General features: G+C 39.2%; 2 protein-coding genes across 4 annotated transcripts in view; one reads left to right on the top strand and one right to left on the bottom strand.

The window, feature by feature from the left end:
- LOC127637737 (astrotactin-2-like) overlaps positions 1–24,897 on the top strand; it is a 749,824-nt gene that overhangs the window by 581,545 nt on the left and 143,382 nt on the right. The gene's annotated exons all lie outside the window — the stretch shown is intronic.
- On the bottom strand, positions 13,553–21,973 carry LOC127637795 (E3 ubiquitin-protein ligase TRIM32-like). Its single transcript, XM_052119069.1, has 2 exons — positions 21,906–21,973; positions 13,553–17,395 (listed from the first exon to the last, which is right to left on the bottom strand). The coding sequence occupies exon 2, from the start codon at positions 17,368–17,370 to the stop codon at positions 15,385–15,387; it is 1,986 nt and encodes a 661-aa protein (XP_051975029.1). The 5' UTR covers positions 17,371–17,395; positions 21,906–21,973; the 3' UTR covers positions 13,553–15,384.

Genomic DNA, 24,897 nt, shown 5'->3' with positions numbered 1-24,897 from the left:
GTTCTGGGAAACATTTGTAAGACTTCGGTCAGGTCACTCTTTATTTCCGAAGAAAATCGAGGCGGTTGCGCCCACCCGACACAAACTGTTCCCTCCCAGGTGAATAATGAGAATATCTGGAGCTGTAGCTTTGGCCCTGAGAGAGCGCAGAGCTGGAAACAGCTGCTCCCAGAGTCTGCCTCCTCTGCCGTGTCAGGTGATCTCACACTGAAGACCGAGGTTTCCGTCCAGGCGTTGCTCACAGAAGCGAGTATGCAGTGTGCGGATGATGGAACTGCCGACGATCCAAACACGTGAAGCCATCTCAAAGACGAGTGAGGGAATGTGATTTACAACCGGTATTTATGAGTGTTGCACGTTTGGTTCCTAAAGGTGTTACAGGCCCCACCCATTTCAAGATTCAATAATCGGCTCGTTCTTACATAGTAGAGCACGTTCAGCACATGCGCAGTCTTCAAAAACGGTGCTTTATTTATTTATGTACCGTACAAAAACGGTACATAAATAACATCTGTATGTGTTCTAAACAAAAGACACAGGTTGTACTGAATGTCAGCTTGTTTATTTGGCTCAAGATAAGGATTTATTAAGTCCACATGTCATGCAAACAAGAAATGCTTCTAACTAGGTCGAGAGCTGTCGCTATGAATGTTCGCTGGAGCTCTACAGCACACATCTTCTTCTCGACAGTCAAAGCGAGGTCACGTTATTGCCCATCGTGCACAGCAACCCTAAAGGCACGGTGGTGGCGGTGCCACCGGCTTGGGCCCGTCATCGCTGCTCGCAGCTTTAATTAGGGCCCAAGCACAAAGTGCGTAGGACCCTATTGTTTTCGTTAGAATTATTATTATTATTATTATTATTTTTTTTTTTACGACTATTGGGGCACTTTTGGGGCTCTTAACGTGCTCAAAAACTCTTGAAACTTTGCACACGGGTCAGAACCCGCGGCCATCAGGGCCGGGCTGAAGCTGGTACCGGGCGTGGCAGGGGTCTCGACAGCGCCCCTGGAACAGGGTCCGAAAACTTGGTCCATAAATCAAACACGCTTGCATGTAATAATATGAAACTCGGTACACGTATAGATCTCATCGTTTCATATATCCTTCATACTTTTACTTTTTACCCCAGACCAACAGGAAACCGCCTATTTAGGGTTGTTTGAAAACGCACGCAATGGAATTTGGAATACTCCTCCCAGAGAATTCCACCAATCGCCACCAAACTCGGTCAGCATGATGTCAAGACATTGAGCATGAAAAATTGCCGGCAGATTTTTGATATCTCTAACGGTTTGGCCGTGGCGAGGAAACGAAATGATGGCGCGAAAAGAGAAACAGGAAGTGTGTTATAACTTCTGCATACATTAATTGATCTCGCATGAAACTGCAGCAGCGTGATCGCTGGAAGAAGCCGATCGCATGGATGTGACTATTGTCAGTCAAAGTTATAGCGCCACCAACTGGCAGAAGGAAGTGTGTCACTTTCAAAATGCTTTGAAATCACCCACTTATTTTTACCCGATTTACTTAAAACTTCAGGTGTATAATGTAAACACACGGCAGATGTAGACATGTGAAAGGATTATTGATATCTTCGATACTGTCGCCGCGGCAACGCTTCTAACTCGAATATTCTTTTTTGATGCTTTTGAGACTCTTAGCATACTTGAAATTGCATGAAACTCGACAGACACATCACATTTATTAGCCAGTACACATGTGCAAAGTTTCAGAAACGGGCGTGGTGCAGGGGCTCAGTAGCGCCACCTTTTGACAAAAGTGGGGGTTGCTTTACACTTTGACCCACAGTCACAAAACTCAGGAATTATATTGTTCTCATCGAGCCGGACAACTTTCTAATTTACAGTCATTAGCTCAGACCAACAGAAAGTCAGATATTGTGGTTTGAATGTGGATGTTTTGGAGAATTTTCTCTCCTCTCTCACTGACCCTACGTCTCTCTGTGTCTGGGGGAGGGTGCTGATTTTGCTGAGGAGTGAAAATGCTTTTATTTTTGTTTTTCGAGGTTTTGGGGCCCTTAACGTGCTCGAAAACTCTTGAAACTTTGCACACGGGTCGGAACCCGCGCCATCAGGGTCGGACCGAAGATGGTACCTGGGCGTGGCAGGGGGCTCGACAGCGCCCCTGGAATGGGATTCGAACACTTGTCCATATATCAAACATGCTTGCATGTAATGATATGAAACTCGGTACACTTGTAGATCTCGTCGGGCCAAACAACTTTCGTGCTCTAAGTTTTACGCCAGCCCAACAGGAAGTCGGCTATTATGGGTTGTTTGGAAACACATGCTCTGGAATTATATATATTCCGCCTAGAGAATGAATCCAATCGCCACCAAACTCGGTCGGCATGAAGTCAAGACATTGAGGATGCTACATTCCGGACGGATTTTTGATATCTCGAACGGTTTGGCCGTGGCGAGGAAATTGATTTATGACTAAAAAGGACACATGAAGTGTGTTATAACTTAGTTAGTTCTATCTACAGTTACAAAACTCGGCGTGTATATTGTTCTCGTCGAGCCGAACAACTTTCTAATTTACAGTCATTAGCTCCGACCAACAGAAAGTCAGATATTGTGGTTTGAATGTGGATTTCTTAAAATTTTTCTCTTTCTGAGTGACCCCTCCTCCTCCCTTTCTGTGTTTTTTCTCTCAGTGTCTCTCTGTCTGACAGACAGAATGGGCCTGCCAAATTTTTTTTGTGTGTGTGTGTGTGGGAGGGAGGGGGGTCTCTGTTGGGTTTAGATTTGCTTTTTGATTGTTTGATTGTTTTTCAAGGTTTCTGGGACTTTTGGGGCCCTTAACATGCTCGAAAACTCTTGAAACTTTGCCCACAGGTCAGAACCCGCGGCCATCAGGGCTGAATCTGGTACCCGGGCGTGGCAGGGGGCTCGACAGCGACACCTGGAATGGGATTCAAACACTTGTCCATATATCAAACATGCTTGCATGTAATAATATGAAACTCGAACACTTCTAGATCTCGTCGGGCCGAACAACTTTCTAATTTACAGTCATTAGCTCAGACCAACAGAAAGTCAGATATTTTGGTTTGAATGTGGAACACATTTCAAATTAACTTTGAAGCTCCAAAAAGCACATCAAAAGTAACATAAAAGAAGGGAGTGTGTTATAACTTCTGCATACATTAACTGATCTCGATGAAACTTCAGCAGTGTGTTTGTGGGAAGAGGCCGGTCGCATGGATGTGACTACTGTGAGTCAACGTTATAGCGCCACCAACTGGCAGAAGGAAGTGTGTCACTTTCAAAATGCTTTGAAATCACCCTCTTATGTCTCAAGTGAACAAACAGACCAACAGAAAGTCAGATATTTTGGTTTGAATGTGGAACACATTGCAAATGAACTTTGAAGCTCCAAAAAGCACACAAAGGAAGCATAAAAGCAAGGAAGTGTGTTATAACTTTTGCATACAGTAACTGATCTCGATGAAACTTCAGCAGTGTGTCACATGGATGTGACTACTGTGAGTCAAAGTTATAGCGCCACCAACTGGCAGAAGGAAGTGTGTCACTTTCAAAATGCTTTGAAATCACCCCTTATGTCTCAATTGAACAAACAGTTGATAAAGAAATCGGGTATCAATATATTGAATTATGAATTATTTCAGTGATCAACTGTGATGTCCGGTTAAGATGAAAATAAACTATCGCTCTGTCTAAGCGATTATCTTTCTGAAACACGCCACAAAAACTTACAGAAACGGATAACACAAACATGATGTTGGAAATATACACTTATCAGAATAGTTATATTAAACTTTAGTCTAATTCAGTTAAAGCCATTTAAGTTATAAAGCTGTCTCATGTAATTTCTCCTTTAATTCTATAATATAACCACTAGGTGGAGTTCTAAGCCTATTTTCTGTATTCTCGTTGTTTTAACGTATGAAGAAGACTTACATGTTGTTGAGAACGCAGTAAAGTGTGACGATATTTCGCTCTATGAGTTTTATGAGTACTCCGAGTCTTTCTTAAAACCAACACATGAAACATATGTCTAAAGAAAGTAGGGATGGGCTGATCGATGCTAACGTATCAAAACTTCCGAGTATGATGTTGTTTTAGGGTTGTCTGACTAGAGCTGTCGCGATAGTCAATATATCGACTTATCGCATGATATATGGAAATGAGCGCGATCATTTTTGGTGCCGCGATATATTGCAACTGATCATTTGTTTTATTATTAAAAATAATAATCAGATTCATTTTTACATTCAAATGAATGTCACCAACATTTTAGTTGATCGCGCTGCCTCTGTCATCTTGTCTGCACTCTGTGTCGGAGGCGGGGCTCAGGCAGCGTGTCCACACACACACACAGAGAGAGAGAGAGAGAGAGAGAGCGGACACCGTCAGGTGCAGAGAAGGCGACCAACTGCATTTGAAAGTGTTCTGTTTCGTGACATCTTCAGCGAGCCAGTTAGGAAGAACGAGTCCAACATGGAATTGATTTCAAAGCCGCAATCTTCAGCTCCGTGTGGGAACATTTTGGCTTTAGGCCGAACGAGAGAGGAGAGTTAATTGACGCTATGCGATTTAAAGTTGCCTTTTCAACTTTGCTCGCGATCTTCACGGAAGGTTTGTCGGTTGTATACAATGTTTGCCTGTTTGAACATTCAAGCGATTTTACACTGTTCAACTCAACAAATGTGAAAACAACTCAAGTACATGTTTGCGAGCAGATTGAGTGACACAGCGATCGAGCCGCTGTCGTGTCTAACGCCGCTCGAACGCCGATGAGATTTCGGTTTCGCTGCTGCTTGCGCCTGAACGGACAATTTCATACAACAAAGTGTAAAAATACATGATATATTGAGGAGTCTGTTATGTCTCAAGTGAACAAACAGTTGAGAAAGAAATCTGGTATAATTATATTAAATTCTGGCATTATTCCAGATGACGCCCTGCTATATTTTTCTCTCGAAACAGCGGAAACAACTTAAACAAAATACTGCGTTATTTGTGCCCATACTGATACATTTAATACATCATCACAAACTATGAAAGTCGTACTTTTATTTGTGTACACTTAAAATAACAACAAAACCTTGTGCTTTTGTAAAATAAAGAAAATAAACCGGCTGCGCTTGTCTCTGTCTTCGCGATTATTTTTCTGAAACACGTCACAAAATTCAAGTGAACAAAATCAGCCATTCACGCAGTCTGTATTTTATCATCTCACAATGAATACAAATGCAACAAGCACGGCACAAAACGAAAATAATGATACTTCTCAGTTCTCAAAAGATTAAACTGAACTGTGCCTTGAATATCGTGATCATGCGATAAAACCCTCTTAAAGAGACAGTAACAATTTAGCCTTCAGCCCTGAACATAGACATCCCAAGTCATTGAAAAGTACAAATGGTATTATTTTAAGTTTTTTAATTTCTCTCTTACGCTGTAAAATGCCACGTTTTTGAATGGCATGTAAAATGTAAAAATAATCACTCAATCTCCTTTTTTTCTCTGATCTGTTGCTATTTTAATGATTTAAAAATCAAACTGACCATTTAAAGTGTGAGCTTGTACATTTTTAAATTTATAAACAGTCACAGCAATGCAGTGTTATTATGTACCTAGATAGTCTTTCAAATAAAATGAGTTTACCCCAAAAATATATTTCTCTCATCATTTACTCACCCTCAGGCACGTGCACACATAGACATCAAAGGGGCTTGAGCACCTGCCCTTTTTCTTCCTCGAGAGAAAGTGCCCTTTTTTCTGGGGTGTTTATTTTTTTATAAATAAATTAATATATATATTCCTGTTTATGCACAGCTTCCCTGTCAAACAAATATATTTATTAAATAAAAAATCAAAACATCAGGTCGGTAGATGAGATTTTGTCGATGCCTGCCCGCCCTCCCTCCGCGTCGTGTACAGTGCCTCGACTATACAGCTAATTAGCCAAAAGCAAATATAGTTAACTTGTGTCTTGCTAACATTCATGACTCATGAGCTACTAGCTAATGTAATAGGTTAGCTAAAGTCTAGCTAAGGAAATATATCATGGCCATACAGGCCAATATACTGTACTTATTGGAGACATTACAGGTGAATACAGTCACATTTGTGTGATGTACTTAACATAATGATAAATAATCTTAAGATATTATATCGTATGCTATGTATTGTGAATACACCCATGTTAAACATAAAAATGTACTTCCATTGCATATCATAGGAACACATAAGCGTAAATTATAATTACATTGATAAACCTGTACAAAGACCTCCAGATAAATACTGGCCTTCTGGATTAACACATTTAAGTGCTGCAAAAGCTATTGACCTATGACATCAAAAATTATTCTACATTTGAATTATCTCATAGATGTGACTATTGTGGTTCACAGTCATTGGTCCTGTCCTAAATGGCACACTTCATATGAATTTTCAGTCTTGTGTACTTATTTCATGTGTCCATTAACTCCATGAGACCGTAGGGTGTCTCATTTTTCATTTTATGTATCGGAAGGGTGCTCACGCATACTTTGTGGTCGATATGTGCCCTCGATGCGCACTTTTGCAGAGCACACACTGATGCGAGCTCTACAGCACACATCTTCTCAACAGTCAAAGCGAGGTTACGTTATTGCCCATCGTGCACAGCAACCCTAAAGGCACGGGGGTGGCGGTGCCACCGGCTTGGGCCCACCATCGCTGCTCGCAGCTATATTTATTATTATTTTTTTACTGACTTCACGGGGCACTTTTGGGGCTCTTAACATGCTCAAAAACTCTTGAAACTTTGCACACGGGTCAGAACCTGCGGTCATTAGGGCCGGGCTGAAGCTGGTACCCGGGCGTGGCAGGGGTCTCGACAGCGCCCCTGGAACAGGGTCCGAAAACTTGGTCTATAACTCAAACACACTTGCATGTAATAATATGAAACTGGGTACACATATAGATCTCATCGTTTCATATATCTTTCATACTTTTACTTTTTACCCCAGACCAACAGGAAACCGCTCTATTTAGGGTTGTTTGAAAACGCACGCCATGGAATTTGGAATACTCCTCCCAGAGAATTCCACCAATCGCCACCAAACTCGGTCAGCATGATGTCAAGACATTGAGCATGAAAAATTGCCGGCAGATTTTTGATATCTCTAACGGTTTGGCCGTGGCGAGGAAACGAAATGATGGCGAGAAACGAGAAACAGTCAGAGTGTTATAACTTATGCATACATTAATTGATCTCGATGAAACTTCAGCGGTGTGTTCGCTGTAAGAGGCCGATCGCATGGATGTGACTATTGTGAGTCAAAGTTATAGCGCCACCAACTTTCAGAAGGAAGTGTGTCACTTTCAAAATGCTTTAAAATCACCCACTTATTGTTACACGATTTACTTCAAACTTTATGTGTATAATGTAAACACCCGGCAGATGTAGACGTGTGAAAGGATTATTGATATCTTAAATACTGTTGTTGTGGCAGCTCTTCAAACTTGAATTTTCTTTTTTGATGCCTGGTGCAGGGGCTCAGTAGCGCCACCTTCAGACAAAAGTGGGGTATTGGTTTCATACTTTGACCTAGAGTCAGATATTTTGGTTTGAATGTGGAACACATTGCAAATGAACTTTGAAGCTCCAAAAAGCACACAAAGGAAGCATAAAGCAAGGAAGTGTGTTATAGCTTTTGCATATATTAACTGATCTCGATGAAACTTCAGCGGTGTGTTCGCTGTAAGAGGCCGATCGCATGGATGTGACTATTGTGAGTCAAAGTTATAGCGCCACCAACTGGCAGAAGGAAGTGTGTCACTTTCAAAATGCTTTGAAATCACCCCCTTATGTCTCAATTGAACAAACAGTTGATAAAGAAATCGGGTATCAATATATTGAATTATGAATTATTGCAGTGATCAACTTTAATGTCCGGTTAAGATGAAAATAAACTATTGCTGTGTCTAAGCCATTATCTTTCTGAAACACGTCACAAAAACTTACAGAAACTGATAACACAAACATGATGTTGGAAATATACACTTATCAGAATAGTTATATTAAACTTTAGTCTATTTCAGTTAAAGCCATTTCAGTTATAAAGCTGTCTCATGTAATTTCTCCTTTAATTCTATAATATAACCACTAGGTGGAGTTCTAAGCCTATTTTCTGTATTCTCGTTGTTTTAACGTATGAAGAACACTTGTGTACATGTTGTTGAGAATGCAGTAAAGTGTGACGCATATTTCGTTCTGTGAGTTTTATGAGTACTCCGAGTCTTTATTAAAACCAACACATGAAACATATGTCTAAAGAAAGTAGGGATGGGCTGATCGATCCGAACGTATCAAAACGTCCGAGAATGATGATCAAATTTCAAAATGCTTTGAAATCACACTCTTATTTTTATTGTAAACCTGTGATAAAACATCGATGCTTGTGTTTTACATTTTTAAGAAAACAAAAAAAATGGCAGCAAACAACCACTTTTATAATTATTGTTTTGCGATCTTTGCGATTGATTTTCTTTCTGATTAATTTTCTGATAAATCTACCATTTGTTGTTGAAATGACGTAGTTCCAACGGGAGTGCGAAGTGGAGGGCGGGTCCACCTTCTTCATGTAGCCAATCAGATGAGCTAATCGCTAACTCTCGATTTACTCTTATCTGATTGGTTTAAAAACACGCCAGTCACCAGAACACATCTTTAACATAATTTGGCTCAGACCCGTTCTCGTTGCTGCAATGGTACTTTTAATAATGCACACATGCATGTTAAATAATAAATAAATAAAAGAACAAATGAATAAATAAATGAATAAATAAACCATGATTACTTAAGGTTACAAATACACACACACACACACACACACACTCCATCATTGCAATCTTGACATCGCAGCCTGTTCATTATATCCACAATAAAATATAATAATAAAATAGTAAACCTAACATATAAAAATTACTCTGTTTAAATTAGGGCTGGGCGATAAAACGATCTCGATATGGCATCGCGATAATATTTATTTAGACTACGATGATAAACTTTTGACATGTTTACTCGATATGGATAGACCTAACAGCCTATTACAAAGCAGAAATAAACGGACAACAGCCAGTCAGAACGCAGATTTTGGCTTGTGCGTCTAAGTACACGCCCATTTGCTAGCAGAGCACTGTTTGAGCTACCGGCAGTGAAGAAAGTGAGTGTAAAGAAAAATGAGTGGAAACGACTGAACTCGAACTATCTTCCAAAGCTGAGGAAATTGTTGACAAAAAAGGTAACAAGACGCCAATTATATGGAAGTGGTTTGGATATCTGAAAAGCGACGACGCGCAAATAAAGACGGTCTGCGTAAATATGCCGTCGGTCGGTGATAACCAAGACGGAAACACAACAAATAAAACCTTTTCGGTCACCTGAAAAGGTACCATCCCAGCGACCACACCGAGAGTATGAAAATGCGGGCCCATGTTAATGTTACTCCGTCCAAAAGTTTTGCAGACTAGTCTTTCTGGCAAAAAACCTATAATAGGGTAATTAGGGTTACATATGACGAGCACTACCTAAAAGGTGTAGCATAGTGACTGGTTTACAGTGTTTACATTTTGCACTTTTTACTCAGATTGCTACCTCTAAAACATTTGAGATATTTAAAACCAGTACACAATTAATATTTTATTTATCTGACAGTTAAGTACTTCAATCTGCCAGGGACTTTGTGGTTTACATTTGTTGTCTTGGTTGTACCTCTGCAAACATTTTGAAATGTTTGCTGCCCTGCCAAAGAAATTTGATGTGATAGTACTGTAGTCACAGCTTTTAGTTTGATATTTTATAATCAGTTACAAGGCAAGCTAACTTGCATTGTTTTGTCAAGGCAGATAAAGCGTGTTTGCTAAAAGTAAAATGTTAACATTTAGATTTAAAGTTTATCAATATTCTTTTATAACAAAATATATTCTCAACCAATCCATGTTTGCACAGTTAAATGTTTGCATTGTTATTTATTTATGTTAATAAACTATATAGTTCAACTATTGAACCTTCTGGTTTCTTCAGGCATCATTATCAGTATACTTTTCAAACGGGCAGCATTATTAAATTATATATCGTAACAAATATCGATATCGATCAATATGGAAAAAAATATCGTGATAATATATTTTGCCATATCGCCCAGCCCTAGTTTAAATAGTCAGTAGTACAATTCAGTATCATTCACAGTAAGCACCGCCCACTGTGATGTTTCCAAGCATATTTTTGCGCATGTAAAGAGGATGATTTTCTACGTCGGTATTGGAGCGTGAGTAAAGTACAAAGCCTATAATAAAGAATAGTTTAGCATCCAAATACATCGCAAATGTAAAAACATTTTGATTGTAAAGAGAGCGCTTTTTTATTCGTGTTCTGTTCTGAATATCATTCAATTTCAAGGATTTGTTGTGGAATGTTTTGAGAGGATCATCAAATAAGAATAATTCTCTCGTTTTAGTGATTCCCTAGTTATTTTTTTTATAATTCTAATCCGGTAAGGCAAGTAATATTCTCTGTGTCTTTATATAAATAAACCAAAACAAAAAGTTTGAGAACCGCTGCTTTATGGCACGTTTTGGATTGTGGTCAGCACAGAAAACAGCACACGATTCTTAAATGGTTTGAAAGTTATATTGAAATGCTTACAAAGGAATGGATAAGAGGAATCGACATTTTTATTTAAAAACAAGTCATCTGAAACCTGACATCAAGTAAGGTGAGGAACAACGAATTTCACACACTTGGAAAATGCTTTTTATTTGAATGAGTGAATGTGGCTCTTAAAAGAGCCATTGTTGCTGCCCTTAAAAGGACATTTGTTGCTTCATCTTCTGAGTTCCACCTGCAGAGCTTCTCGGAGGTTGCTCGGCAGAAGCTGGTTTCCCTCTGGTCTCAGGTGGACTCCGTCTCTGCACAGATGGAACAAGCCGATGTTTCTGTGGTGAATGCAGCGCATCTGCCTCTCTGCCAAGAAGCCAGACATGGCGCCGTTGATCCACCGCCGGCTTCGTTCAATGCCATAGCCAGTCCTGCCAGTCTGTCCTCTCCAATTTAGATGGGGTAAAATGCCAGAAAACACCAGCCTGGTTCTGGGAAACATTTGTAAGACTTCGGTCAGGTCACTCTTTATTTCCGAAGAAAATCGAGGCGGTTGCGCCCACCCGACACAAACTGTTCCCTCCCAGGTGAATAATGAGAATATCTGGAGCTGGAGCTTTGGCCCTGAGAGAGCGCAGAGCTGGAAACAGCTGCTCCCAGAGTCTGCCTCCTCTGCCGTCCCAGGTGATCTCACACTGAAGACCGAGGTTTCCGTCCAGGCGCTGCTCACAGAAGCGAGTATGCAGTGTGCGGATGATGGAACTGCCGACGATCCAAACACGTGAAGCCATCTCAAAGACGAGTGAGGGAATGTGATTTACAACCGGTATTTATGAGTGTTGCACGTTTGGTTCCTAAAGGTGTTACAGGCCCCACCCATTTCCAGATTCAATAATCGGCTCGTTCTTACATAGTAGAGCACGTTCAGCATCATGCGCAGTCTTCAAAAACGGTGCTTTATTTATTTATGTACCGTACAAAAACGGTACATAAATAACATTTGTATGTGTTCTAAACAAAAGACACAGGTTGTACTGAATGTCAGCTTGTTTATTTGGCTCAAGATAAGGATTTATTAAGTCCACATGTCATGCAAACAAGAAATGCTTCTAACTAGGTCGAGAGCTGTCGTTGCGAATGTTCGTTGGAGCTCTACAGCACACATCTACTTCTCGACAGTCAAAGCGAGGTTACGTTATTGCCCATCGTGCACAGCAACACTAAAGGCACGGGGGTGGCGGTGCCACCGGCTTGGGCCCGTCATCGCTGCTCGCAGCTTTAATTTTTTTATTGTTTTCCTGTAAAAATACCTAAAAATCCTTCAAACAAGATGAATCTGATTGATCTTGTTTTAAAAACAACACTGCATAAGATATTTAGTTTTTTCAGACAATGTATTTTTAACATGTGTATTTTGTCTTAGTGTACTGGCAGAGTTTTTATGCAAAATTCACTTTTACATGGTGTTTGTACATAAATGTGAGTACACAACCACCCTACCCACTCTTTCTTATATTTCTATAAATCAAAAAGTGTCAAAATGAATGGTTTTCGTTTCTGCTCGACTAGTGACGGACTCCACCCTATTATCATGGATCCTCCTCTGAGTGATCTACACAAAGTCCGCCATTTTTTTCCACGCTGGAGAAGATACAGTTTGAAGAATAATGTGTCAAATTCGTATTTACGCTGTCAGTCATATTGGTGCTGATTTGTTGTTGCTGTAGTATCCGAAGCAGGAGCTGCACAACCCTCTTCCGGAAAGGGGGCGGGGAGCAGCAGCTCATTTGCATTTAAAGAGATACACACGAACTCATCATGTTTTTGATTCCACCCAAAAAGAAGCATTTATAACACGGTATAATAAATGTATTATATAAATGTAAAAAGGGGCATAATAGGTCTCCTTTAAAACAAGTGAAAAAATCTGCCAGTGCTGAAGAAATAATCCAAAGTATTTAGAATATGTTACTGACCTTGTGCAGTCTAACGGAATATGTAACAAATTACATTTTACAGCATGTATTCTATAATCTGTAGTGGAATACATTTCAAAAGTAAACCTCCCAAACCTGGTAACAGATTTGGTGGGATGATCAGATTGTGAAACCTTTAAAACTTGAGGGAAAAAAGCCTTAACTGCTTAAAATAATAATAATAAAAAATATATATATTAACTTTTTATTGAAAAGTAGACAATAAAAACACGAGCTGCAAATAGTATTTTTAGGAATTTCCTAGCAAAAAAAAAAAAAGATAAAAAAAGCAACAGATAACCTGAGATACCTGTAGAGTCAACCAGTAGTTGTAATTGAGAACACGTCATTGTTGGAACATTCTTCCAGAAGTAACTTTTAGGTAATAGTTTGTAATTTAAGATTAGCTATTTGCATTAGAAGAAGCCTAATTTCTAACTTTTTATTTTTGTCACATTTTATACATTTGCACATATACAATGAAAATCTTTTTTTCAAATATCAGAGCGCAGGGTTAGCCATGATATAGGAGCAGATGGGGTTAAGGGCCTTGCTCAAGGGCCCTTTGATTAGTAATCCAGACCCTTAACCACTGAGCCACCACTGCCACTTTAAGTAACATAAAGACAGACAGACAGACACACACACACACACACACACTTTTTTTTTTAAATGCACACACAACAACAACCACCATTTGCCACTAAGTGGCGGTGACTTCACCATGACACTTGTGCCAGGCTATGTGCACCTTGAGGCCATGTGAAGTGTCGAAGGCCCGCTGGCAGGAGGTCACAGGGCAGACCCAGATGCCACGGGTTGACTAACTGAGACGACTGGCTGATGGACCCCATCACCTGTGCCCCCTACTGTGCCAAATGCACACACACACACACACACACAAATAAATATTCTTTGAGACCAGAACATCTCAGATATGTTGAATTTATTGCACGCAATTGGTCATGAACAATACAAACATGAATTTGGGCTCAATTCACTGACACCAACATCAATGCTTTAACATGAACGTTTTGTAATTTTAAGAGAGTAATGTCCACTCAGCATCTCCTGCCAAACAGTCTGAGAAAATACTCATAATTTAGGCCATATTTAAAATATTTAAAATGACTGCAGTGCATGAATAATACCACTATAAACAGCACCTGTCATTTATATCCGATTAAACCTGACACTGCTGATATCACTTTTTTTATTTCTTTCCTGGCAAGTTCATACAGATTTTGTCAAGGTTCCTGAAAATTAACATCAAAGAATTGATCTTTACTTGTCTTCAAGTCACACATTATGTTTTCACAACCAAAATGAAAACATCTTGTGATGCTATCTTATATTGATGAATTTATGTGTATAAATGCACTACTCTATGACAGGCGAGCACTTTTAAAAGCATAGTCCACACAAAAATGCAAAACCATGTCTTCATTTACTTGCCCTCATTTTGTTCTAAACACATTTGACTTTCTTTCGTGCAACACAAAAAGATGTTAGGCTGAATGTTGCGATTAACAGCCTCTGTTTCCATTCACTTCGCTGCATGTTGTTATTGAATTTCTTCCCCATACAATAAAAGTGATTGGTGACTGAGACTATCATTACGCCTAACATCTCCTTTTGTGTTCCACAGAAGAAATGTCAAACAAATTTGAATCGACATGAAGGTAATGACAACAGAATTTATTTTCTTTTTTGATTAAACTAACCCTTTAATGTGCAAAGCAGATATGTTGAGTAGAATTATGATTTTACAACAGAACACCAATTTCAGTCCTATCTAAAAGATGAATGATGCAGTTAAATATGGTCAAAGCCCAAATTAAAAATACATTTCCCACTCAAATGTTTGATAGACTAAGCAACAGTCTTAAGATCCACCTCTTAGAAACAAGGACACTTAAATTAGTTAATTTATTGTGTAACATAGTAAACTGCTCATTTTCTGTTTAAAGTCAGTCATATCCCTGCAGTAGATTAACTATTGCAGTGACTCTGATTACATGCTAATATCTCCTGAATCTGACAGTCCTTTGGTAACTTCAACAGAGCAATGGGTTTGCAAACCAGATCACAGAACAACCCAATCACAGTCAATGATTCACAATTGTAGACTACTTAAATGAGACATTTTAATTATCTTCTTAAAGTTGCAGTGAATAACAAGTATGATTTTTACAAACGTAATATTGGCTAGTTACACTGCATTGTAATGTTTAATAGAATCATATTGTCCATATGAATGTAAGTAAGTCTCTTTACTTACACAAGCTTCATGTATTAGGGGGCACTTTAACAGCGAGGCATTATGGGTAATACATAAAATTGTGTCACAAGAACAGGGAATTTACACCAATAGTGTTTTGAGTTATCAAAATCCCCCTGCGGTATTTCAGGTAAACCACCTTATAAAGAATAATAATTTTATTTTCAATTCCTCAAAAGACTATTTAATGCCATTACAGCAGTACAGAAAAAAACTATTTAAAATGGAAACTGATTTGCACGCTTAAATAAAAAACACTATCAGTTATTGCCATCAGTTGTGCTGTAATTCAAAATGCATTTGTCCGTAGCAGCAAAAATAATATCTTCAAATTGCTCCATGGCAGTGGTGAATGGTTGCTGCCTGGGCAAGGTCATTGCTTGCTGCTGGTCAGAAAGCACTAAGAAGCAGTTGCATTTATTATTTCAATTGAAGTTACCAGTATTTTATATCATTCAAATGTCCTTCATACATCTGCACAGCGATATTAACAAGTAGAAGAACGCCTCCTCTGCAAGTACGTGTAGACTTTTACACAGTGGTCCCAGCAATCCAAGACTAGCAGTTGTCCCTTTTGAGTAACAGCCACCCCTACGGGGCACGTAAGGCCCTCCTGAATGAGAATGTTATAGCCACCTTCTTTCGGGAACTGTAGAATTTCCTTCCGACCACTGTCTGTCACGAGCAAGTCCCCGTTAGAGTCCACACACATGCCTGTGATGCAACGGAAGTCCTCGGTTTCTGAGAAGAAGTGGCTGAGTTGTTTTCCCAGCTGCCCGTCCATGCCCACCGAGCCGATGGAGAACCCCCCCTCGAGGTGGTGTTCATTGTATCTATTCTCAATGTTTAGGCCTAAGCCCTGTGTAAAGTAGACCGTCCCTGAGGAGTCACAAGTCACAAATTTGGGCCTGACTGCTGAGCATAGACGGTTGTAGTTGACCACCCCAACATTACGATCCACAGCCAGGCACCACAGCTTTCCACCTTCCACATCCGACACGACGAACTGACCCGAAGGCATGGCGGCAATCCCCCATGGCTTGATGAGCTGGTTCTTATGGCAGGCGATGCAATGGCCGTCAGTGGTATAAACCTTCACAGAATTGTCATAGTTATCGGTAACCCCGATGAGGCCCTGAGCAGTGATTGCAATGGAGAGAGGAATAAGGTTGGGAAGGTCCGCGCCGAGGAAGCTCAAGACAAAGCTGTCAATGCTGCTTGGGTTGCGACGTATCTCCCTTTGGAAGCCCTTACGGTTAAAGATCTGGATGCGGTAGTTCCCTCGGTCAGCCACGAGCACCTCACCATGCGGAGTGACGCAAATACTTACCGGCAAGTTGAACATGCCAGGGAGATTCCCCTTGCAGCCCATCTTTTTCACAAACTGACAGAGCTGCCCGCCAGTAGCCCCTGGAGAAGGTCCACCTCCATCTACAGACTTGGACTTGAAACTACCGGGAGAAGCACAAACCGCCTCTTCGACTGCCGTTACCATGTCGATATCACGATATATGTCCAAAGTGTCAGTGGCAGCAGTGGCAAACTCAAGCCCATCTTCCTCTTCAGCATTGACAGTGCAGGGTTTAGTAGTCAGCTGTGCCACATCTAAGGGTTTTGAGTGCTCTGTTTTAACCAGTTCAGGCTCCTGTAGTTTCAAAATGACAGGCAGATTCATTTTTAAGTCCAACTCTTCTTCGTCATTATTGCTCCCTTCCTCCAGTAGAGCAATATCAGTCTGCTTTATCCTCAAGTTGAGGTAGTCGCAACGAGAAACCACCTGCACTTCGGCAATGTTGAGCAGGTAGGTCTGCTCCTCCAGAATCTGGCCATTGAGTTTCTCTACTTCAGCCATGGATGTGGCAAAGGCATGGCGCGAGCGGCCAAGTTCTTCCTGGAGCCGCAACTCAGCCTTGTTGTACTCCTGCTGGACAGCCTTATACTTCAGTCGGAGTGATTTTGCCATGTTGTCAATGGCCGCCTTCTTCTTCTGAATATTACCCATTGTCTCACGCAAGTTGCCGAGCTTCCCATTGAGGTCTTTCCGCTGCTGTTCGGCAGCCATGCGGATGGCCTGTACGACGTGACCGTGGCGCTGATGACCCTCGTTCTTACAAATGTCGCACAGTACGATGCCGCAGTCGCAACAGTACTGACGGGGCAGGCGGTTCTTACAGGACTTGCACATAAGACCCATAGTAGATCCACATGAACTTGCACAGTCAATGATCTTCAACACGGTGAGATTGTCTGCCAGCTGGGAAATACTGCTCATGCGAGACACCTTGCTGCAGAAGGGGCAGCGCACACCATTTATGGTGCTGGCGAGGAGTTTCTCAAGGCACTGACGACACACAGAATGACCACATTGCAGCAATTTAGGTCGAAGCTGGTCCTGGCTGTAGGTCTCCAGGCAGATGGGGCATTCCAACACCTCCCGAACCAAATCTGGATCTAGAGACGTTGGTGTGGCCATGGTGCCTTCCGATGCCTTTTAGTGCCTAAGGGATATAAATAAAGAGCAGTATGACTTGCAAAACAGAACCTTTTAGCACACATTAGGATGATTGTTCATTTGGGAAAGCATATCATTATTTGGTATTTTCATAATTTAGCTGAAAATTAATGTGGTAGGGCTGCGTGGGTTTGCCGATTTTTCAGATTCATTCGAATTTGTGTTTTGACACAATTGTTTTATATTTTTTATAAAAAAATCAAGATTTAGCTAAAATGTTTGTGAACGCTATAATTAGATGCATTGTAAATCCACAAAAGTCTGAATAAGGAAGAGAAAAAGAATTCAGAATGCTTGTCTTAATGCCACTCCCTATCTGATAAGCTGCACATTTCTTAAGACCATAACTGGTCTCGGCGTGCTTATGTATGTATGTATTTACGGTCTACTTTCTTTTCTTTTTACCCATAAAAAAGTTAGTTAGTTAGTTGCGTGACAGTTACAGAACTTTCATTTCAAATAACGGAGAGGGTATATACAGAATCTCACAAAAGTGAGTACACCCCTCATATTTTTTAAAATATTTGATTATATCTTTTCATGTGACAACACTGAAGAAATGACACTTTGCTACAATGTAAAGTAGTGAGTGTACAGCTTGTATAACAGTGTAAATTTGCTGTCCCCTCAAAATAACTCAACCCACAGCCATTAATGTCTAAACCGCTGGCAACAAAAGTGAGTACACCCCTAAGTGAAAATGTCCAAATTGGTCCCAATCGGTGTCATGTGTCTCGTTAGTGCTACAAGGTCTCAGGTGTGAATGGGGAGCAGGTTTGTTAAATTTGGTGTCATCGCTCTCACACTCCCTCAAACTGGTCACTGGAAGTTCAGCATGGCACCTCATGGCAAAGAATTCTCTGAGGAGCTGAAAAAAGAATTGTTGCTCTACATAAAGATGGCCTAGGCTATAAAAAGATTGCCAAGACCCTGACACTGAGCTGCAGCATGGTGGCCAAGACCATACAGCGGTTTAACAGGACAGGTTCCACTCAGAACAGGCCTCGCCATGGACGACCAAAGAAGTTGAGTGCACATGCTCAGCATCATATCCAGAGGTTGTCTTTGGGAAATAGACGTATGAGTGCTGCCAGCATTGCTGCAGAGGTTGAAGGGGTGGGGGAGTCAGTGCTCAGACTATACGCTGCACACTGCATCAAATTGGTCTGCATGGCTGTCGTCCCAGAAGGAAGCCTCTTCTAAAGATGATGCACAAGAAAGCCCGCAAATAGATTGCTGAAGACAAGCAGACTAAGGACACCAAGATAAACTTATTTGGTTCAGATGGTGTCAAGCATGTGTGGCGGCAACCAGGTGAGGAGTACAAAGATAAGTGTGTCTTGCCTACAGTCAAGCATGGTGGTGGGAGTGTCATAGTCTGGGGCTGCAGGAGTGCTGCCGGCACTGGGGAGCTACAGATCATTGAGGGAACCATGAATGCCAACATGTACTGTGACATACTGAAGCAGAGCATGATCCCCTCCCTTCGGAGACTGAGCCGCGGGGCAGTATTCCAGCATGTAACGACCCCAAACACACCTCCAAGATGACCACTGCCTTGCTAAAGAAGCTGAGGGTGAAGGACTGGCCAAGCATGTCTCCATACCTAAACCCTATTGAGCATCTGTGGAGCATCCTCAAATGGAAGGTGGATGAGCACAAGGTCTCTAACATCCACCAGCTCTGTGATGTAGTCATGGAGGAGTGGAAGAGGACTCCAGTGGCAGCCTGTGAAGCTCTGGTGAACTCCATGCCCAAGAGGGTTAAAGCAGTGCTGGAAAATAATGGTGGCCACACAAATTATTGACACTTTGGGCCCAATTTGTAAATATTCACTTAGGGGTGTACTCACTTTTGTTGCCAGCGGTTTAGACATTTATGGCCGAGTTATTTTGAGGGGACAGCAAATTTACACTGTTATACACACTACTTTACATTGTAGCAAAGTGTCATTTCTTCAGTGTTGTCACATGAAAAGATATAATCAAATATTTACAATAATGTGAGGGGTGCACTCACTTTTGTGAGATACTGTATAGGGGAATCAAACATCTGCTGCTCCTTTTGCCATGATGATTCAGATAGATTGCTAATTATTGCTTTGTTCTGTGACATGTTTCAAGTGTACTGCATCTATAACCAACATTTGACAAACTTTTCGAGTTGAATTGCAATGATAAATTATTTCATATTGCTGCACTGCTAAATTGTTTGATATACATTGAGTACTTTCTGGATAAACTTGATAATTTCTAGATATTGAACTTTATAGATAGACTTGGTTTAGACCAAATGAATACCTACATTGGCTAAGAATTATTTTGCAGTTTTCTTTTTCTATTATTTCTGAACATCCAGGTTTATTAAATTTTAATTTATTTTTACTTCCCCCTGTGGTGCATTTATACGTTTTTCTTGCAAACCTTAATTTCCTATAGTGAAAAGAACTTGAATTTCTCAAGCCAGGTCACCTTGCATACTATTAAATAACATACAATTTGAACCATGTTGGAGTACATTACAAGTTGAAAAAATTGAACGGTGAATTTTCCACAAGTTTGATAAACATCGAGATTTAAATTTTTTGCCATATCACCCAGCCCTAGTATGTGGTTATGATGAAAACGAGAATTAACAAGGGATGCATTGGCAAAATATAATACATTTTAAGATATTTTATCATGATCTGGTAAGCTTTATTACATATCGTTACCAAAGCAGACAGTATGACAAATTTCATTAAGAAAAAATCTATTTATTATACAAGTACAAAGTTTAACTAACTTATTTCCACCACACACTATATCAGAAATCCACATCATCACACATTTAAGGTACAATACAACTGGACAGGAGAAACGTTCGCTTAAATGAAACCCTAAGAAAATGTCACCTCGCAATAAAAGCAGTCTGATGGCATGCATTGATGTTGATGCTGAATTTAACCCTTGTGCGACCTTCGGGACATTTATGTCTTTTTCATTTTTTTGCTAATTTTGTTTATCAAAAGTTTTGCCAAAGGAGTGCATGTTTTGGGGAATTTTTATATTTCAACCTCAGTTCCTAAAACACATCTGTAATACACAGTGTACACAAAATAGTTACACTCAGGACCTTCAGGTTGAAGCCCCATTGAAACCCAATAAATCTGCAATATTTCATTCCAGTGCCATTAAAGCATAAAACCATGAATTCTACGGTATTATGCTTTTATTCTGGAGCCCTGGCTTCAAAATTTTCATTTTTTATATTTTCCACCAGATGGTGCCATTTTTCTCATTTTTAGCCTATAGAGCAAATACATGCTTTTTTCCTATTTTCTGTTTGCTGTATTATAGAGCACTGCAGGCCAACTGAATAAATGATGCAGCTAAAATTGTGAGGGTGTGTTGGTATGGATGTTAGAGTGTGATTTGTATGTGTGTATTGAGAAATCTGTGTGAAAAACAACAGTGGCATTATGTAATTAAAGGGTTTAAATCCTTAAAATGAATGAATATTTGGTAGTTATGATTTTGGTTAAAAATATAAGTCCAAAAAAAATAGGAAAATATGAATATATTAAGTTTTTATTGCAAGAACATTTTTGTCCTCTAAGGTCCTGTGTGTTTTTTTTATTTTTTATGTTGCTGCAACTCATTGACATATCCCAGACTGTGATATTCCAAAAATACATTCCCCTTTGCATGTAGTGTATGGAAAATAATTCATTTTCAGTGTTATATATGCCTGCAGCCGAATCACAGCAGTGCTGATGTAGGGCCATATCGCACTCTTGCTCCTGTGATATTGCTTAAATAAACACCAGTGGCATTATATAAACAAACTGGCATTTAAAGGGTTAAAATCCTGAAAATGCATGAACATTTGGTAGTTATAATCAGGACTGATGTCGGTTAAAAAAATTGACTAATTGAAAGTGGAAAATATTTTTTATATATAATAATATTAATTGCAGTTTTTTGACGTGGACATTTTTGTCATCGAAGGATCTCCGAGTAACTTTTTTTTATTGACGCACAAGGGCTAATGGATTTCCCAACATACTGATGCAACTTAACTGCATTTCCACCACATGATCATACATCCATCCACAAAAGAGTTCGTGGTGGCTGGGCATTCATTAACTAAATACAGTCAAACTTTTAAAATAGGAAAAAGGGGTAGCACATCAGCTTTTCATGTGTTTGTTTAGGTAGATAGCTGGCTGGCTAACTAAGTATATCACCATAATACGCATTGTCATTCATGTACAGATTTGGCGCATGCTTTTACGTGCATTTAGAGTCATACTAATAAAGCTCATATTTATAGAGTTTGACTCCATGCATTTGTCCGATTCTCCAGCTGGTTACAGGCCCGACGCTTCAAAACACTACGACCTGAGTCATGATTGACATCATGCATGCATTTCATGTGTGACCAATGACTATTATTAAATGCATGCAGAATACACTCACGCATGCTTCATTATTGATTAGTAGCTGATTTCCTACCTTCTGTTCAACTGTAGCTTTCGCTTGATGTGACGACGCGCGCGACTCTAATAACAACGGGTGCGCGCTTAACACTGCGGGGATAACGTCATTGTGATGGGAGGATTCTTTACTTGAGTCCCGCCCCCTTTGATATTTCATTGGTGGCCGTGGAAACTATTGCGTTCGGTCCCTCTTAATTGATGCGCTCAAGAGCCAATCAGATAAGCGGTTGCTGTTGTCACCGTGATGCGCAAAGTTATTTCAGTCGCATATGTTTAACGTCACTTGTTTCACGTCACCTTGTTTTTCCGACTCGGAAAATTGTTATTAGTCTTAAAATGCCCCGACTCAACTTTTTTGGAGCACGTTGCAATCATCTGATTTGAAATTGCTGTACATTGACATTAAATAAAACATCATGGAATGTTTATTTGTAGCGCTATCAATATAGCAAAGGGTGAATATAATTTACAAATCACTCCTTTTTGTTTTTATTAGCATTTTTCATACTGTCCCAACTCTTTTGGAATTGGGTTTGTACATATTCAAATATTTAAACATCAGACGGGTCTATACTATATTCTATGTTATATTAATTCAGGAACATTTCATAAAAAAAAATCTTTGTTACAGAGTTTCTAAAACGAACAGCAACAATAATATATTCAAATATGTAATTGTGTGAAATATGTCACAAAATGTTGCAGTTGTGATGTAAATGTCGGAGAGCAAAAAAATAAATAAAAATAAAATAAGAAATAAGTGTGCATTAAAAAGATGATCAACGACAGGAAATTGGCATACACATAGTGACAGACATTCACTGTTTTAGTAGTTGTGGCGATATTGGTACATACATTGAACGACAGAATTATTGCACACGCAGTATGATCTTTTGCCACTAGATGTCAGCAAACATCTGTCTTAAAATACCCTTTTGAAAACCTAAAATGAAATATTATTAATGTAATATACAGAATAATCTAAAATCATGTTGTTATTGTTAGTTTTGAACTATAATAAATTAAAAATAATAATCCATAACTAAATATTAGATATTTATTTATATTGATCTGATCTTTGACAGATGATAACAGACTACTTAGGTTTTTCATTACTATTTTGTATTTATTTTTTATTTTTATGGATCTTGAAGGGACATTACATAGTTTTAATGATTCAGATTTCATCTACTCTCATTCTTTCCCCCGTTTCAATATATAATTCAACCACAGTAGGATCATGTACAGCTTGAAGGCATTAAACTTACCTACTGCAATATATTGTAGGACAAAACACAGTTGAAGTGAGTCATTATTATATTCTTGTTTTGCATCATTACATTGCTTAATGATGCAAAACAATAATTTAGACTGACATGATATGGTGCCCAAATTGCAAACTTTTATGAAGCTTATCAAAAAATGTGTCAAAGGTTTTGTACAACTATTAATGATAATATCATTTTTGGATGAAAGATGAGATGCAGAAGATACTCTGTAATAAACGCTGACTTTACACAATTGTCCGAATATATATATTACAGTGCAGTAGTTGTAATTATTGTAGATTTAACAGTTTGCATTGCTTACAGGTAGGTTATATGATATAATTTGTTTGTATAAAAATGTTCCAATAATTCCAATTATTTTTCAAAGTTTCATCATATCATAAGTTTCTTAAATATCACATTGCCACATAACAAACTTCTCTGTAGTACTGAAATTACAATGCACTGTCGCAAATCTCACAGCATCGAACTTTAAGCAATGACAACTCCTTTGTGAGTCATTTTACTTAATGTGTGTACGGTAATTCATTTCCATAGATTTCCTCGGGAGTATTTTCCATCAACATTTTTTTGTAATCATCAGCAGCTTTCAGACAGGCTGGGTCACAAGAATGAGTTCCATAATCAAGATCTGACTAAGCATTGACCTTCTGTTCAACAGAGTGACAGGACACACACAAGTTTGCATATATAGAGTGCAACCAGAAGTAAAAATACCATCACTTTCGAGGTATTTAACTTATACCAACCAAAGATAATACTAATTTACTAATTATAATAATTATAACTTACTAAGATCCCAAATAACGGGTGCCTATGTGCTTGTGCAATCTATCAAATTGCGTGTGTGCTACATGTGCAAATATGTTGGACACCCTCCAAAAGGAGGCTTTTGCGTGTGCCAATTGTACCAAATGCATGCTCACATACAGTACTGGTGTCACTAAATAATACCATTCTATTTTTATTCAATATAAAATGCCATTTATTCATAAATATTTATTTATAAGATTATATGATACCATCATAAAATTGCTGCTATTGTGTCAATAGGCTCATTTGAGATTGCATGTTCTGTGCAGAACCGATAACATGTGATCACTGGCAGGTGCATGCCGGTTAGAAATCTGTACGACCTGCTGTGGTGCCATGATCAACTGAATGCCAGGTTGGAAAGAGTAGGGTACAATGGGGCTAAAGGCTCTCTTGATAAAATGTTCTCCCAAAACAGTAAATAGCATCAAAAATTACCACAGCACTTTCCTAAACACCTGTTTGTCACTATACACTGGAAAATTCTCCTGTTCCATGACATCTTTTCATGTTATGTCTAAAGGTTGATTTTGAAGCAATTTGATCTAATTTTCATTCAATTTTAAAATGTTGCAAATTTATGTACAGTAGCTAATGAAAAATGAAATGAAAAACTGGGCTGACATTGACTCATCCAGTTATAAAAGAGATTAGTTTGTTTGTAGAATCCATGAGATGTAATTAAATACCAAATGTGTTTGATATGAACAGGAAATGATTTACTTTATTTATTTATTTTTATTTATTTATTTATTTCAAGCAAAAATAGTGTGACAACAGAAAAGATACACAATAATAATAACTTATACACTTATGCTTGAAAATGGAGTAGGAAGAAGTAAAACTTATTAAACCCCACCCCAGTCTATCAAAGAATTTATACAAACAAAAAATAGCTGCTTCCTT

The sequence above is a fragment of the Xyrauchen texanus genome, chromosome 4 (genome assembly GCF_025860055.1).
Source record: "Xyrauchen texanus isolate HMW12.3.18 chromosome 4, RBS_HiC_50CHRs, whole genome shotgun sequence".
NCBI classification, from domain to species: Eukaryota; Metazoa; Chordata; class Actinopteri; order Cypriniformes; family Catostomidae; genus Xyrauchen; species Xyrauchen texanus.
Note: the sequence above shows the minus strand (reverse complement) of the source record. Positions and strands in the feature narration are given on the sequence as shown.